This window comes from Musca domestica, unplaced genomic scaffold (assembly GCF_030504385.1).
Source record: "Musca domestica strain aabys unplaced genomic scaffold, Musca_domestica.polishedcontigs.V.1.1 7, whole genome shotgun sequence".
Lineage (NCBI taxonomy): Eukaryota > Metazoa > Arthropoda > Insecta > Diptera > Muscidae > Musca > Musca domestica.
This window is the reverse complement of record NW_026712383.1, coordinates 26,104,202-26,122,341: the sequence shown is the minus strand read 5'-3', so window position 1 is coordinate 26,122,341 and position 18,140 is coordinate 26,104,202. Positions and strand designations below refer to the sequence as shown.

At 34.8% G+C, this 18,140-nt stretch overlaps 1 protein-coding gene across 3 annotated transcripts in view; it reads left to right on the top strand.

The window, feature by feature from the left end:
- The window catches only part of LOC101897657 (ATP-dependent RNA helicase vasa), a 73,529-nt gene that overhangs the window by 39,482 nt on the left and 15,907 nt on the right, over window positions 1-18,140 (top strand). For all 3 annotated transcript variants that reach the window (XM_059130074.1, XM_059130073.1, XM_059130072.1), the window contains one exon: window positions 3,248-3,307. In XM_059130074.1, coding sequence (XP_058986057.1) covers window positions 3,248-3,307 — 60 coding nt within the window. The remainder of the gene's footprint in view (window positions 1-3,247; window positions 3,308-18,140) is intronic.

Below are 18,140 nucleotides of genomic sequence, written 5' to 3'. Positions count from 1 at the left end.
GGATTTTTTGCTTTACTTGTTGATCCTCTTGTTTTCCAATAGCGGGCGGTTTTTTTTTTCTCAAAATTTTGATTGAGATAAAGTTGTAGAGTGTGATCTACGGCTGAGGAGTTTGCCGTGTCGTCTTTAGCCACTTGAATCTTCTGGCTAATTGAAGGATTACTATAGGGTCAGTGTTAGAAAAAGAAGACAGATCATGTGACACTAGTTCTCCCACTAGCCTGTGTCTCACATTAATGAGTGCTGGCAGAGCAAGTGTTCGACTGTCTCGATTTCTTCTTCATCTTGACAGATAGTCAATGTCGCCGCTGTCCCATTTCGAGGTCATAGCCCTCACTTTACAATGACCTCTGATAATACCCACCACAAGTTTTAAATCAGGTTTTGACAATGACATCAGCGACCTTGTTTTCCTTTCTGAGAGTGTGGGCCAGATTCTTTTGGAGATGGTGCATCCCATTTCGTCCAGCCATTTTTGTTGGATTCTCTCAGAGTAATGATGGTTTAGAACTAAGTATATCATTAAAAAGCCGTCACGTCGAGACAATTTTTTAAAAATACCAGATTCCAGAGCTTGGAGAATAAAATTATTCTACCCCACAAGACGATGCTGCTTTTAAAGAAGGCCCAACGTAAGGATAATTAAAGCCTATATCACACTGTCAGGGTATTATATGTTTGTAACATAGAGAAGGAAGCGAGATAGACCCATAGTTCCCTTTGATGATCGATCTGCATAGAATCACATTCTGAGTAATGATTTATACATGTCCGTCCGTCTGTCTGAGCATGTATTTTTTTAAACAAAGTATAGGTCGCATTTATTGCCCGATCTAGATGAAATTTTCCACAAATCTCCTGCTCGACTCTAGGACGAACCTTATTAGAATTGGAAGTAATCCGTCAAATGTGTATGTCAAATTTGATCGAAATCTATTCGGATATAGCTATTATACCCTCCACCTTGGAAAGGAGTGTATAATAGGATTTTTACCACATTTTTTCACGGATTTGTCTAAAAATTGGTGTTTGTTGGTCATAATGGTTTCTAGCACCTTTGGCGAAACATTGCATGTGTAGGTCCACGATTTGGTATAGCCCCCATATAACGGTACCTCCCAATATTCGGCATTTTAATGCTTTTTGCCACATTTCTTCTAATGTTTCCTTTACCCTGAGGTGGATGGTATGAAAAGTTTGGCCCGGCCTTAACGTTTTTATACCCTCATCCATATGGCTATAGAAGAGGGTATATATCATTTGATACGGTCAAAACGTGCCTAGTCGAAATAACGGTTTTAGACCCTAGGTATCTTTGGACTAAATCCGTTTCAGAACATTTGGAGTCGATCTAGCGATGTCCGTCCGTCCGTCTGTCTGGCTGGCTGGTGCGCACGATAACTCTCGAAGGGAGTATCCGATTTGGTCCAAACTTGGTACATCGTAATATTTTTGTCAATCTTAGATCGAGTTCGGAGATGGGCAATATCGGTCCACTCCTTCTGGTACCTCACCCACAAAAGTTCGAAATTTTCAAAAAATTTAGTTTTTGCACAGAAAGAGAAACGATAATCCGATTTTGCTCCAACTTTGCAAATCTTAATATTTGCGTCAGTGCTAGGTCAAGTGTGAAAATGGACAATATCGGTCCACTCCTACTGGTACCTCCCCCACAAAGGGTCAATATTTTTAATAATTAAAGCTCTCATACAATTGATGTAAGAGTCCGATTGTCTTCAAATTTCACACATCCCAATATTTAATGTAACCCAAGGTCTGGTGTTAAGATGGAATATATCGGTCCACTTCTTCTGGTACCTCCCACACAAATGATCGAGATTTTCAAAAACATATATATATTTTCTGCACAGAAAGAGAATCAATAATCCGATTTTGTTCCAACTTCGCAAATTCTGATATTTACGTCAGTTCTAGATCAGGTGCAAAAATGGATAATATCGGTCCACTCCATCAAGTACCTCCCCCACAAATGGTCGATATTTTGAATATCCATCAAGCTCTTAAAACACTAAATTAACATCCGATTCTATTCAGAATTAGCACGTCTCAATATTTTTATAAACGCAAGACCTTTTATAAAGATGGTAGAAATCGGACAATTCGTTCTGGTACCTCCCACACAAAGGATGACAGTTTTGTATAATCAAAACGAGGAAAGAATCCGAAATAAACATCCGGTTCTCTTCATATTACACACGTCCCATTATTTCTACTAACTCAAGATCTGGTGTGAAGATGGGATATATCGGTCCACTCCTTCTGGTACCTCCCCCACAAAGGTTCAAAATTTTGAGTTTCCACGAAAAAAATTAACATCCGATTCTATTCAGACTTGGAGCTTCTCAATATTTTCATCAACACAAGATCTGCCAACTTATAATTGTCATAACTTGCGAAACAAGTCGGTGATTCTTAACAACTTGCTATATCTAAATATTTCTCTTAACCAGTATTCTGATATGAATATGTAATTTGTCGGAATTTATGATTTCGCATAAAATTGGATTCAAATGTTCAATTTCCTTCAAATTTTGCACATACCAATATACTTTATAAGTTTTAGATGAAGTATGAAAATGGAATACTTCGGTCCGTTATATCTGTTACCTAACGCATATTTCCGAAAATGTGCACCTATCTTATATAAAGTACAAAAAGTAGCCGATATAGTCCAAATCTGTCACGTTCATAACTCAAGGCTGGGGGTATACATCTGTCGGCAAAACCGACTGATACTATTTCACTTGTTTTTACTCATTTGAACTAATCCATGAAGTGTTCAGAATAACTAGCGCTTCTTAGAATTACCTGTTCAGTTCAATTTTACAGACAGGCAAACCAAGACTACTTGTTAGTCTGCAATATTGAGGCGATTAGAATATATCCCAGCATATATTTCGAGAACTACCTTCGATTTTATGAATGCCTTTTGGGTCCCCTGAATGTGTTACCCATCTTGTGGGGGTTTCTGCTTGAACCTAGTGTACATATGAGATTGCCTAAACACTTCCGAAAATAAATCATCATGAGTTATAATGAGATAGGCTTTTGCTGTATTGATTCTGATTTTGTATTGCCTCTGCACTGCTGTGAAAAATTCTTGGTATTGTATAAGATTGCTATTTGGTTCCCCTCTTCTAGGCTTTAATTTTGTATTCTATACGATATTTTCACTGAGTTTTTTAACATCATCAATTTAATTTCGTTTTTTTTTTTGTTATTTCAGGTCGCAACTTTGGAAATCGCAACAATGATGATAATAACGATGAAAACGGCGAGTACAATGGTAAGTGAGATATTTAAATTTATACGATTTAAAGGCTTATGATATTCGGAGAGTACATCTTCGGCACATTAATTGGTCTGCAAACAAACAAATGGATACATTTTTCATAATCATTGTGACCTATAGAGGAACATTCTTTCTAGTTTAATATCCGTTTCAGTACATTTGGAGTCGATCTAGCGATGTCCGACCGTCCATCTGTCTGGAAACTCTCGAAGGCAGTATCCGATAACTCTCTAAGGCAGTATCCGTTTTGGTCCAAAGTTGGTACATCGTAATATATTTGTCAAACTTAGTTCAAGTTCGGAGATGGGCAATATAGGTCCACTTCTTCTGGTACCTCCCCCACAAAAGGACATCATTTTCAATTTACCTCAAAGAAAGAGAATCATTCGATTTTGCTAAAACTTTGCAAATCCTAATATTTGCATCAGCTGCTGAAATGGACAATATCGGTTTACTCCATCAAGTACCTTCCCTCACAAAGAGGTCAACATTTGTAATAATTTAACTGTTATAAAATTTGATGTAAGAGTCCAATTGTCTTCAAATTACACGCATCGCAATTATGTGAATATGGAAAATATCGATCCACTCCTTCTGGTACATTTCTCTACAAAGGGTCAAAATTTTGAATATCCATGAAGCTCATAAAACGCGTAATTGGCACATCTCAATATTTTCATAAACACAAGATCTATTATAAATTAATAACCAAACCGAACTCGAAATAAGCATTCGATTTTTTCATATTTCACATTTCCCATTATTTTTACTAATGCAATATCGGCTTTGAAGATGGGATTTATCGGTCGATTCCTTCTGGTATAAAGGGGTTAAAATTTTGAATATTCATGAAGCTCATAAAACGCGAAGTTGACATTCGATTCCATTCAGACTTTGCACATCTCAATATATCCATCAACACAAGATCTGTTATAAAGATGGTAGAGATTGAACAATTTCTTCTAGTACCTCACACACATAGTGTTCAAGATTTTGAAATACAAAACGCTCAAAGAAAGCGAAATAAAAAGTCCACGTTTCTTCAACAGATGGTCCTTGAAAAAAATATTCTTCAAAAGATCCACGTTTCTTCCACAGATGGTCCTTGAAAAAATATTCTATTAAAGATCCACGTTTTTTGGTCTTTGAAAAAATATTCTTTAATAGATCCAAGTTTCTTGTTTTCTTTTGGTCTTTGAAAAAATATTCTTTAAAAAATCCACGTTTCTTGGTCTTTTGGTCCTGGAAAAAAATATTCTTTAAAAAGATCCACGTTTCCTGATCTTTTGGTCCTGGAAAAAATATTCTTTAAAAAATCCAAGTTTCTTTGTCTTTTTGTCCTTAAAAAAATATTCTTTAAAAATTCCAAGTTTCTTGGTCTTTTGGTCTTTGAAAAAATATTCTTTCAAAAAATCCACGTTTCTTGGTCTTTTGGTCCTTGAAAAAATATTCTTTAAAAAACCCAAGTTTTTTCAACAGATGGTCCTTGAAAAATTTGTTTGAAATTTTTTTTTAATTTTTTTTTTTAAATATTTAATTATGTTCCAGTTTTTTTTATTGAATTTTTAAAAATAATTATATAATTGTAGTTTAGTTTGATTAACAACCATGGTAGTGATAAGTTATGTGTGTGTGATGTCTATGTTTTATTTTTGTCCATAGTTCAAGACACAGCAAATCGAAACGTCATCATCGTTTCCTCCCACATCTATAGAAATCCAATTTTTGATTTAATACCCAAACCACTACCTGGCGAAGATCAAACAAGTTATATCAAGAAATTTGTAAATCAAATTGCCGCTTTATTTGCCAAAGCCAATATTTTGCAAAAATATGTTCTCTTCAAGTATGTGATGGAGATTTATGGGCAAGTTTTGGAAAATGAACAGGCAAAGTGGAGACCAAAAATTAAACCTCTACCACCACCAGCACAACGAAAAGAAAGGCCTCGAATACAGGCAGCAATAAATGTTTCTGGAGATGGTGAGGATGGGGAAAATGCAAGAGCAAATGTACAATCGATTGAGGAAGTTATGCCCATGCCTGTAGGTCAGGGTGAAGTTGGTGGGGTTGCTTCGGAAAGCGTTGAAGAAATTCGTTTGGATTTGAGTGCGGTGAATAATGAAAATGTATATCTACTACCTCCGGACGAAGGAACTACAAAGGAAAAAGATGACATGATGACCTTTAATTTTGTGGGCAAATATCTGGATAACATTGATGACCATCTGGGGGTCAGAGATTTTGAGAATTTCAATGTTGAAATGAATAATTCGTCAATGACATCCTATCCGACCATGTCTCAACATTTGAGTGAACTAAACGAAAGGAATAATCAGCCAAGTGTTATGGGACAAGTTCCAACTACGGAACAGAGGCGGGATTCTGTTTACCATACTCCCAAAACACGTTATCACCTAAGACCCAGATCTTCGGCACTTTTGGCATCACTGGGACCCGGGGATACAACACCACCCGGCCAAAGACGTTCGGCTGCATTGCGAAGCAGTAATTCTTCCGAGACAACACCAACCCAACGTCCCATTCATCATCAACGTAGACGACGCTTTTTAACCGAAGACGAATATAGCCTATGTCTGCCCATACGGAAACGTAAAATTATAGCCGAGGCCAGACTTCCATTGCCGCGAAATAATGTGTGTCACACAGTGGTTTCCTATTATTCCATGGATTTTTCACTCATACGCGAGGAGTTCTCTCACGCACTTCATGGCAGATCATTTTTCGCAAGAGCAGAAAATAATCGAACAACAGAGCCATCTTTGGTTATTATATCACCCGAAGAAATACGAAATCCACCACCACCACCACACGAACAACCTCCAGCAGCTATTGATCAATTACAAAATTCAACATTGGATCAAGTTCGCCACATCGATTTTTCTCATATGATGCCAGGCAATTTGCAGGGTCAACATTTGTTGGTACCTCCACCACCACAACCCCATCAAGAAACTGCCGTCCATCAATCAAATATCTCGGCAATGGATGATGTACGTCAAGCTCCATCGAATCTGGGTGGTGATTTATCTTTACCCCTGAGAATGACATCCCAGAAACAATTAGCACCAGAAAATCTGCCATCATCCTTTGCTGCTACCGCTGGAGAAGCGAATAACAGCCTACAAATTGCTGCGGAAGATTTTGGAATACCACCACCGCCACAGCCGAGGGGGTAAATTAGAATTTGTTTCCCCCTCTTTTTTGTTCCCTTTTTCTGAGATTTGGAAATCGGTCTCTGGATCGATTTTTACCCTCTATTTCTTTAGTGATCCCCATCCCCCATGTAGTCTCCCTAGATCGTAGTTTTTATTGAACTTTTCTAGGGTTTTCTTTTGCTCTTCCATAAAAAGCCGTCAGCTCTTCTATGAGGAGATCAGAACACCAACTTGTGTTCCATGAGAAGACCTTCTGGTCTTCTTACCTTAAGCTCTTCTTCTATGAGAAGATCTTCAAGTCTTTTTCTATGAGAAGACCTTCAGCTCTTCTAGGAGAAGACCTTCAGCTCTTCTAGGAGAAGACCTACAGCTCTTCTAGGAGAAGACCTTCAGCTCTTCTAGGAGAAGACCTACAGCTCTTCTAGGAGAAGACCTTCAGCTCTTCTAGGAGAAGACCTTCAGCTCTTCTAGGAGAAGACCTACAGCTCTTCTAGGAGAAGACCTACAGCTCTTCTAGGAGAAGATCTCCAGCTCTTCTAGGAGAAGATCTCCAGCTTTTCTAGGAGAAGATCTCCAGCTCTTCTAGGAGAAGATCTCCAGCTCTTCTAGGAGAAGATCTCCAGCTCTTCTAGGAGAAGATCTCCAGCTCTTCTGGAGAAGATCTCCAGCTCTTCTGGAGAAGATCTCCAGCTCTTCTGGAGAAGATCTGCAGCTCTTCTAGGAGAAGATCTCCAGCTCTTCTAGAGATCTCCAGCTCTTCTAGGAGAAGATCTCCAGCTCTTCTGGAGAAGATCTCTAGCTCTTCTGGAGAAGATCTCCAGCTCTTCTGGAGAAGATCTCCAGCTCTTCTGGAGAAGAACTCCAGCTCTTCTAGGAGAAGACCTTCAGCTCTTCTATGAGGAGAAGACCTTCAACTCTTCTATGAGGAGAAGACCTTCAGCTCTTCTTCTAGGAGAAGACCTTCAGCTCTTCTATGAGGAGAAGACCTTCAGCTCTTCTTCTAGGAGAAGACCTTCAGCTCTTCTTCTATGAGAAGACCTTCAGCTCTTCTATGAGAACACCTCCAGCTCTTCTGGTCTTCTATGAGAAGACTTCCTCTGATCTTCTATGAGACGACCTCCTCTGGTCTTCTTTGAGATAACCTCTGACTTCTTTCTTCTCTTTCCGATCTTCCTCTTTGTGGTCTTCTATGGAAAGACCAACTTCCGGTCTTCTATGGAAAGACCAACTTCCGGTCTTCTATGGGAAGACCAATTTCTTGTATTTTATGAGAAGAACCATTTCCAACTACTGGTCTTCTATGAGATGACCAACTTCTTTCTTTCAACAAGAAAACTTCTGGGAGACGTCCTCCGATCTTCCATGATAACACCTCACCCCTTCTTCTATGAAAATATCTCCCCTGGTCTTCTTCGATTTTAGTTCCCCAGTTTCATTTATTTTTTTTCCTCCGATTTCAAGTCCTCTTTGGATCCTATTTCTTAAGTTCCGACACTCTATATGAAATGTGTAGTTATCTACCCCCCCCCCCCCCTTTCTGTTGATATTCCCCCTGTTTTTCTGCAAATCCTCCTCCAAACTTTTTTTAATTTTGTACCAAGTTTTGTTTAATAACATCTCCTATATTTTTGTTATACAAACCCCACTCAACACCTCCCCCATCCAATAGAGATCAAGTTGGAGACATTGAAATACCTCCACCACCACCAGCTATACAAGAAGCTGACGAGTTATTGCAGCCACCTTTTCCAGCATTGGATGGTACAAATACTTCGGCTCAACCAGATGACGTTTTAATGCCCCCACCACCGCCACCTCCAGAAACCTCGGCAAATGCAAGTGGTTTGGAATCGTCGAATTTAATGAACATCACGGAATATAATCCATTGAGACCTCTACCCACACCCGACAGTGGTGCGCCTGGTTTGAATGTTTCACATTATCCAAGATTACATGGTGAGGATGAAGCGGCAGAGCCGACTCCCCAAGGTCAATTAAGCGCCTCAGATTCCGTCTTGGCCTCGGCTGGACTGGATAAAACTTTGCGCAATCCATTGGTGGAGGTGGCACGACCAACACCAGATAGTGGCGTGCCCAACATTAGTGCTGGCAATTTGTCGAAATTCAAAACCCCTATGCTGCAGGGCAGTGCTGATGTTCCGGAGGGTGGTGCTACTCTATCTTCGGCCGATGAAGATCAATTTCATTCAAATCTGCAGAGACAACGTGAGATTTCCATGGCCTCAACGCCAATTCGGCGTCCTTCTCAAGACCTATCGGTATCGGCACGACCCTCTTTGGCGAAAACAATTGATATTCATAGCTCCAATGAGGAGAGTGGAAGCAACAACACGACTACTACACAACTTGCAAACATGGGACCGAGTAGTCAAGTGCAACAACAGAATCTGCAATTGGGTATCTCTCAGCTACCCAGGATAACCGAGGAATTTGCAATACGCCCTTCCACATTCGAACAACAAATACCAATTGCTGCCACAATTCCAGAAATGTCACAAAGTACCAATCAATCTTCCAATGCAGCAGGCGGAGATGCTGGTTGGTATCGAGACTGGTTGGCCATACTAAGGGATCGCCAGCAGAATCCTAATTACACCAATACCACGTTGCCGCAACGTAAACGACGTCGTCGTCATCCACGTATACAACGTCCCCGGCGTTTAAATGTCGACGAGGAGGAGGAGGAGGGACCAATCAGTAATATTCCTCAAAATATTGATGCACCTGAAATAGCTGGTAGTGGTGGTAATAGCCTATCCAAGGCAGCTGCTGTCCAAGCATTCTTCAGTGCCTTTATACCTGAAACCACGGCATCACCACCACCACAGCCCCCACCTGCCATCGTCATAAATGGTGGTCGAACAAATGGTGGATTTACAGATGAAATCCCTCCCGCCTCCTCACCACCATCTCCATTGGCTGCCTCACAAGAATCGGCCTATCATCGTTTTGTTCGAGAAAACACCAATGACTTAGCCATGATTTGGGAACACATTCGTAGTTGTTATGCCCTACTGGGCCAAAGAATACCCCCAACCGAGGAAGAAGATGGGGAGGAAGAAGGAGGAATTGATGAGGAGGACGAGGAGGATTTTGAAATAACAACGCGACGTCCTCAAGATGAAGAAACTTTCCGCAAATTTGATCTTCAAACCCTTTTAAGTGCCCCACGAAAACGACTAAATGTCAAACTCAATATTATTCAGAATCTGGTGCGTTACAACTCATTCGATTTCACCAAACTGCCCTGTATCGAAGATCGCATTTCGGCCGCCATGGGATTTGCTTTTGTGTTGGAACTCAAAGCGGCCGGTTTTGTGTTTTTGAGCAGCGATGGCTGCACTGTGGCTTTGGCCTAGTTTTCTATTTTTTTTTATTAATTTTACTATAAATATTTTTATAAATTTTTTTATTATAATTTTAGATTTATATGTGCATAATTTTTTGTTTTGTATTGTTTGTATTTTTTTGTCTGAATTGTTTATACTTTGTGCTTGAGTTTTTATTGTTTTGTATTTCATTTAAATCTTTTTTGCATTAAATGTATTTTTTTTTTATCAATTTGAAAATTTTTGTCGCAAATATTTAAATATTAGAAATGTTCCTGACCTCACTAACATCTACACGTCATACAAATAGAAAAAATATTGTTTAAAAAAATCCACGTTTCTTCAACTGATGGTCCTTGAAAAAATATTCTTTAAAAAATCCACGTTTCTTCAACTGATGGTCCTTGAAAAAATATTCTTTAAAAAATCCACGTTTCTTCAACTGATGGTCCTTGAAAAAATGTTCTTTAAAAAATCCACGTTTCTTCAACTGATGGTCCTTGAAAAAATATTCTTTAAAAAATCCACGTTTCTTCAACTGATTCTTAAAAAAATCCACGTTTCTTCAACTGATGGTCCTTGAAAAAATATTCTTTAAAAAATCCACGTTTCTTCAAGTGATGGTCCTTGAAAAAATATTCTTTAAAAAATCCACATTTCTTCAACTGATGGTCCTTGAAAAAATATTTTTGAAAAAATCCACGTTTCTTCAACTGATGGTCCTTGAAAAAATATTCTTTAAAAAATCCACGTTTCTTCAACTGATGGTCCTTGAAAAAATATTCTTTAAAAAATCCACGTTTCTTCAACTGATGGTCCTTGAAAAAATATTCTTTAAAAAATCCACGTTTCTTCAACTGATGGTCCTTGAAAAAATATTCTTTAAAAAATCCACGTTTCTTCAACTGATGGTCCTTGAAAAAATATTCTTTAAAAAATCCACGTTTCTTCAACTGATGGTCCTTGAAAAAATATTCTTTAAAAAATCCACGTTTCTTCAACTGATGGTCCTTGAAAAAATATTCTTTAAAAAATCCACGTTTCTTCAACTGATGGTCCTTGAAAAAATATTCTTTAAAAAATCCACGTTTCTTCAACTGATGGTCCTTGAAAAAATATTCTTTAAAAAATCCACGTTTCTTCAACTGATGGTCCTTGAAAAAATATTCTTTAAAAAATCCACGTTTCTTCAACTGATGGTCCTTGAAAAAATATTCTTTAAAAAATCCACGTTTCTTCAACTGATGGTCCTTGAAAAAATATTCTTTAAAAAATCCACGTTTCTTCAACTGATGGTCCTTGAAAAAATATTCTTTAAAAAATCCACGTTTCTTCAACTGATGGTCCTTGAAAAAATATTCTTTAAAAAATCCACGTTTCTTCAACTGATGGTCCTTGAAAAAATATTCTTTAAAAAATCCACGTTTCTTCAACTGATTCTTAAAAAAATCCACGTTTCTTCAACTGATGGTCCTTGAAAAAATATTCTTTAAAAAATCCACATTTCTTCAACTGATGGTCCTTGAAAAAATATTTTTGAAAAAATCCACGTTTCTTCAACTGATGGTCCTTGAAAAAATATTCTTTAAAAAATCCACGTTTCTTCAACTGATGGTCCTTGAAAAAATATTCTTTAAAAAAATCCACGTTTCTTCAACTGATGGTCCTTGAAAAAATATTCTTTAAAAAATCCACGTTTCTTCAACTGATTCTTAAAAAAATCCACGTTTCTTCAACTGATGGTCCTTGAAAAAATATTCTTTAAAAAATCCACGTTTCTTCAACTGATGGTCCTTGAAAAAATATTCTTTAAAAAATCCACGTTTCTTCAACTGATGGTCCTTGAAAAAATATTCTTTAAAAAATCCACGTTTCTTCAACTGATGGTCCTTGAAAAAATATTCTTTAAAAAATCCACGTTTCTTCAACTGATGGTCCTTGAAAAAATATTCTTTAAAAAATCCACGTTTCTTCAACTGATGGTCCTTGAAAAAATATTCTTTAAAAAATCCACGTTTCTTCAACTGATTCTTAAAAAATCCACGTTTCTTCAACTGATGGTCCTTGAAAAAATATTCTTTAAAAAATCCACATTTCTTCAACTGATGGTCCTTGAAAAAATATTTTTGAAAAAATCCACGTTTCTTCAACTGATGGTCCTTGAAAAAATATTCTTTAAAAAATCCACGTTTCTTCAACTGATGGTCCTTGAAAAAATATTCTTTAAAAAATCCACGTTTCTTCAACTGATGGTCCTTGAAAAAATATTCTTTAAAAAATCCACGTTTCTTCAACTGATTCTTAAAAAAATCCACGTTTCTTCAACTGATGGTCCTTGAAAAAATATTCTTTAAAAAATCCACGTTTCTTCAAGTGATGGTCCTTGAAAAAATATTCTTTAAAAAATCCACATTTCTTCAACTGATGGTCTTTGAAAAAATATTTTTGAAAAAATCCACGTTTCTTCAATTGATGGTCCTTGAAAAAATATTCTTTAAAAAATCCACGTTTCTTCAACTGATGGTCCTTGAAAAAATATTCTTTAAAAAAATCCACGTTTCTTCAACTGATGGTCCTTGAAAAAATATTCTTTAAAAAATCCACGTTTCTTCAACTGATTCTTAAAAAAATCCACGTTTCTTCAACTGATGGTCCTTGAAAAAATATTCTTTAAAAAATCCACGTTTCTTCAACTGATGGTCCTTGAAAAAATATTCTTTAAAAAATCCACGTTTCTTCAACTGATGGTCCTTGAAAAAATATTCTTTAAAAAATCCACGTTTCTTCAACTGATGGTCCTTGAAAAAATATTCTTTAAAAAATCCACGTTTCTTCAACTGATGGTCCTTGAAAAAATATTCTTTAAAAAATCCACGTTTCTTCAACTGATGGTCCTTGAAAAAATATTCTTTAAAAAATCCACGTTTCTTCAACTGATTCTTAAAAAAATCCACGTTTCTTCAACTGATGGTCCTTGAAAAAATATTCTTTAAAAAATCCACATTTCTTCAACTGATGGTCCTTGAAAAAATATTTTTGAAAAAATCCACGTTTCTTCAACTGATGGTCCTTGAAAAAATATTCTTTAAAAAATCCACGTTTCTTCAACTGATGGTCCTTGAAAAAATATTCTTTAAAAATCCACGTTTCTTCAACTGATGGTCCTTGAAAAAATATTCTTTAAAAAATCCACGTTTCTTCAACTGATTCTTAAAAAAATCCACGTTTCTTCAACTGATGGTCCTTGAAAAAATATTCTTTAAAAAATCCACGTTTCTTCAAGTGATGGTCCTTGAAAAAATATTCTTTAAAAAATCCACATTTCTTCAACTGATGGTCTTTGAAAAAATATTTTTGAAAAAATCCACGTTTCTTCAATTGATGGTCCTTGAAAAAATATTCTTTAAAAAATCCACGTTTCTTCAACTGATGGTCCTTGAAAAAATATTCTTTAAAAAATCCACGTTTCTTCAACTGATGGTCCTTGAAAAAATATTCTTTAAAAAATCCACGTTTCTTCAACTGATGGTCCTTGAAAAAATATTCTTTAAAAAATCCACGTTTCTTCAACTGATGGTCCTTGAAAAAATATTCTTTAAAAAATCCACGTTTCTTCAACTGATTCTTAAAAAAATCCACGTTTCTTCAACTGATGGTCCTTGAAAAAATATTCTTTAAAAAATCCACGTTTCTTCAAGTGATGGTCCTTGAAAAAATATTCTTTAAAAAATCCACATTTCTTCAACTGATGGTCTTTGAAAAAATATTTTTGAAAAAATCCACGTTTCTTCAATTGATGGTCCTTGAAAAAATATTCTTTAAAAAATCCACGTTTCTTCAACTGATGGTCCTTGAAAAAATATTCTTTAAAAAATCCACGTTTCTTCAACTGATGGTCCTTGAAAAAATATTCTTTAAAAAATCCACGTTTCTTCAACTGATGGTCCTTGAAAAAATATTCTTTAAAAAATCCACGTTTCTTCAACTGATGGTCCTTGAAAAAATATTCTTTAAAAAATCCACGTTTCTTCAACTGATGGTCCTTGAAAAAATATTCTTTAAAAATCCACGTTTCTTCAACTGATGGTCCTTGAAAAAATATTCTTTAAAAAATCCACGTTTCTTCAACTGATGGTCCTTGAAAAAATATTCTTTAAAAAATCCACGTTTCTTCAACTGATGGTCCTTGAAAAAATATTCTTTAAAAAATCCACGTTTCTTCAACTGATGGTCCTTGAAAAAATATTCTTTAAAAAATCCACGTTTCTTCAAGTGATGGTCCTTGAAAAAATATTCTTTAAAAAATCCACATTTCTTCAACTGATGGTCTTTGAAAAAATATTTTTGAAAAAATCCACGTTTCTTCAATTGATGGTCCTTGAAAAAATATTCTTTAAAAAATCCACGTTTCTTCAACTGATGGTCCTTGAAAAAATATTCTTTAAAAAAATCCACGTTTCTTCAACTGATGGTCCTTGAAAAAATATTCTTTAAAAAATCCACGTTTCTTCAACTGATTCTTAAAAAAATCCACGTTTCTTCAACTGATGGTCCTTGAAAAAATATTCTTTAAAAAATCCACGTTTCTTCAAGTGATGGTCCTTGAAAAATATTCTTTAAAAAATCCACATTTCTTCAACTGATGGTCTTTGAAAAAATATTTTTGAAAAAATCCACGTTTCTTCAATTGATGGTCCTTGAAAAAATATTCTTTAAAAAATCCACGTTTCTTCAACTGATGGTCCTTGAAAAAATATTCTTTAAAAAATCCACGTTTCTTCAACTGATGGTCCTTGAAAAAATATTCTTTAAAAAATCCACGTTTCTTCAACTGATGGTCCTTGAAAAAATATTCTTTAAAAAATCCACGTTTCTTCAACTGATGGTCCTTGAAAAAATATTCTTTAAAAAATCCACGTTTCTTCAACTGATGGTCCTTGAAAAAATATTCTTTAAAAATCCACGTTTCTTCAACTGATGGTCCTTGAAAAAATATTCTTTAAAAAATCCACGTTTCTTCAACTGATGGTCCTTGAAAAAATATTCTTTAAAAAATCCACGTTTCTTCAACTGATGGTCCTTGAAAAAATATTCTTTAAAAATCCACGTTTCTTCAACTGATGGTCCTTGAAAAAATATTCTTTAAAAAATCCACGTTTCTTCAACTGATGGTCCTTGAAAAAATATTCTTTAAAAAATCCACGTTTCTTCAACTGATGGTCCTTGAAAAAATATTCTTTAAAAAATCCACGTTTCTTCAACTGATGGTCCTTGAAAAAATATTCTTTAAAAAATCCACGTTTCTTCAACTGATGGTCCTTGAAAAAATATTCTTTAAAAAATCCACGTTTCTTCAACTGATGGTCCTTGAAAAAATATTCTTTAAAAATCCACGTTTCTTCAACTGATGGTCCTTGAAAAAATATTCTTTAAAAAATCCACGTTTCTTCAACTGATGGTCCTTGAAAAAATATTCTTTAAAAAATCCACGTTTCTTCAACTGATTCTTAAAAAAAATCCACGTTTCTTCAACTGATGGTCCTTGAAAAAATATTCTTTAAAAAATCCACATTTCTTCAACTGATGGTCCTTGAAAAAATATTTTGAAAAAATCCACGTTTCTTCAACTGATGGTCCTTGAAAAAATATTCTTTAAAAAATCCACGTTTCTTCAACTGATGGTCCTTGAAAAAATATTCTTTAAAAAAATCCACGTTTCTTCAACTGATGGTCCTTGAAAAATATTCTTTAAAAAATCCACGTTTCTTCAACTGATTCTTAAAAAATCCACGTTTCTTCAACTGATGGTCCTTGAAAAAATATTCTTTAAAAAATCCACGTTTCTTCAACTGATGGTCCTTGAAAAAATATTCTTTAAAAAATCCACGTTTCTTCAACTGATGGTCCTTGAAAAAATATTCTTTAAAAAATCCACGTTTCTTCAACTGATGGTCCTTGAAAAAATATTCTTTAAAAAATCCACGTTTCTTCAACTGATGGTCCTTGAAAAAATATTCTTTAAAAAATCCACGTTTCTTCAACTGATGGTCCTTGAAAAAATATTCTTTAAAAAATCCACGTTTCTTCAACTGATGGTCCTTGAAAAAATATTCTTTAAAAAATCCACGTTTCTTCAAGTGATGGTCCTTGAAAAAATATTCTTTAAAAAATCCACATTTCTTCAACTGATGGTCTTTGAAAAAATATTTTTGAAAAAATCCACGTTTCTTCAATTGATGGTCCTTGAAAAAATATTCTTTAAAAAATCCACGTTTCTTCAACTGATGGTCCTTGAAAAAATATTCTTTAAAAAATCCACGTTTCTTCAACTGATGGTCCTTGAAAAAATATTCTTTAAAAAATCCACGTTTCTTCAACTGATTCTTAAAAAAATCCACGTTTCTTCAACTGATGGTCCTTGAAAAATATTCTTTAAAAAATCCACGTTTCTTCAAGTGATGGTCCTTGAAAAAATATTCTTTAAAAATCCACATTTCTTCAACTGATGGTCTTTGAAAAAATATTTTTGAAAAAATCCACGTTTCTTCAATTGATGGTCCTTGAAAAAATATTCTTTAAAAATCCACGTTTCTTCAACTGATGGTCCTTGAAAAAATATTCTTTAAAAAATCCACGTTTCTTCAACTGATGGTCCTTGAAAAAATATTCTTTAAAAAATCCACGTTTCTTCAACTGATGGTCCTTGAAAAAATATTCTTTAAAAAATCCACGTTTCTTCAACTGATGGTCCTTGAAAAAATATTCTTTAAAAAATCCACGTTTCTTCAACTGATGGTCCTTGAAAAATATTCTTTAAAAAATCCACGTTTCTTCAACTGATGGTCCTTGAAAAAATATTCTTTAAAAAATCCACGTTTCTTCAACTGATGGTCCTTGAAAAAATATTCTTTAAAAATCCACGTTTCTTCAACTGATGGTCCTTGAAAAAATATTCTTTAAAAAATCCACGTTTCTTCAACTGATGGTCCTTGAAAAAATATTCTTTAAAAAATCCACGTTTCTTCAACTGATGGTCCTTGAAAAAATATTCTTTAAAAAATCCACGTTTCTTCAACTGATGGTCCTTGAAAAAATATTCTTTAAAAAATCCACGTTTCTTCAACTGATGGTCCTTGAAAAAATATTCTTTAAAAAATCCACGTTTCTTCAACTGATGGTCCTTGAAAAAATATTCTTTAAAAAATCCACGTTTCTTCAACTGATGGTCCTTGAAAAAATATTCTTTAAAAAATCCACGTTTCTTCAACTGATGGTCCTTGAAAAAATATTCTTTAAAAAATCCACGTTTCTTCAACTGATGGTCCTTGAAAAAATATTCTTTAAAAAATCCACGTTTCTTCAACTGATTCTTAAAAAAATCCACGTTTCTTCAACTGATGGTCCTTGAAAAAATATTCTTTAAAAAATCCACATTTCTTCAACTGATGGTCCTTGAAAAAATATTTTTGAAAAAATCCACGTTTCTTCAACTGATGGTCCTTGAAAAAATATTCTTTAAAAAATCCACGTTTCTTCAACTGATGGTCCTTGAAAAAATATTCTTTAAAAAAATCCACGTTTCTTCAACTGATGGTCCTTGAAAAAATATTCTTTAAAAAATCCACGTTTCTTCAACTGATTCTTAAAAAATCCACGTTTCTTCAACTGATGGTCCTTGAAAAAATATTCTTTAAAAAATCCACGTTTCTTCAACTGATGGTCCTTGAAAAAATATTCTTTAAAAAATCCACGTTTCTTCAACTGATGGTCCTTGAAAAAATATTCTTTAAAAAATCCACGTTTCTTCAACTGATGGTCCTTGAAAAAATATTCTTTAAAAAATCCACGTTTCTTCAACTGATGGTCCTTGAAAAAATATTCTTTAAAAAATCCACGTTTCTTCAACTGATGGTCCTTGAAAAAATATTCTTTAAAAAATCCACGTTTCTTCAACTGATTCTTAAAAAAATCCACGTTTCTTCAACTGATGGTCCTTGAAAAAATATTCTTTAAAAAATCCACATTTCTTCAACTGATGGTCCTTGAAAAAATATTTTTGAAAAAATCCACGTTTCTTCAACTGATGGTCCTTGAAAAAATATTCTTTAAAAAATCCACGTTTCTTCAACTGATGGTCCTTGAAAAAATATTCTTTAAAAAATCCACGTTTCTTCAACTGATGGTCCTTGAAAAAATATTCTTTAAAAAATCCACGTTTCTTCAACTGATTCTTAAAAAAATCCACGTTTCTTCAACTGATGGTCCTTGAAAAAATATTCTTTAAAAAATCCACGTTTC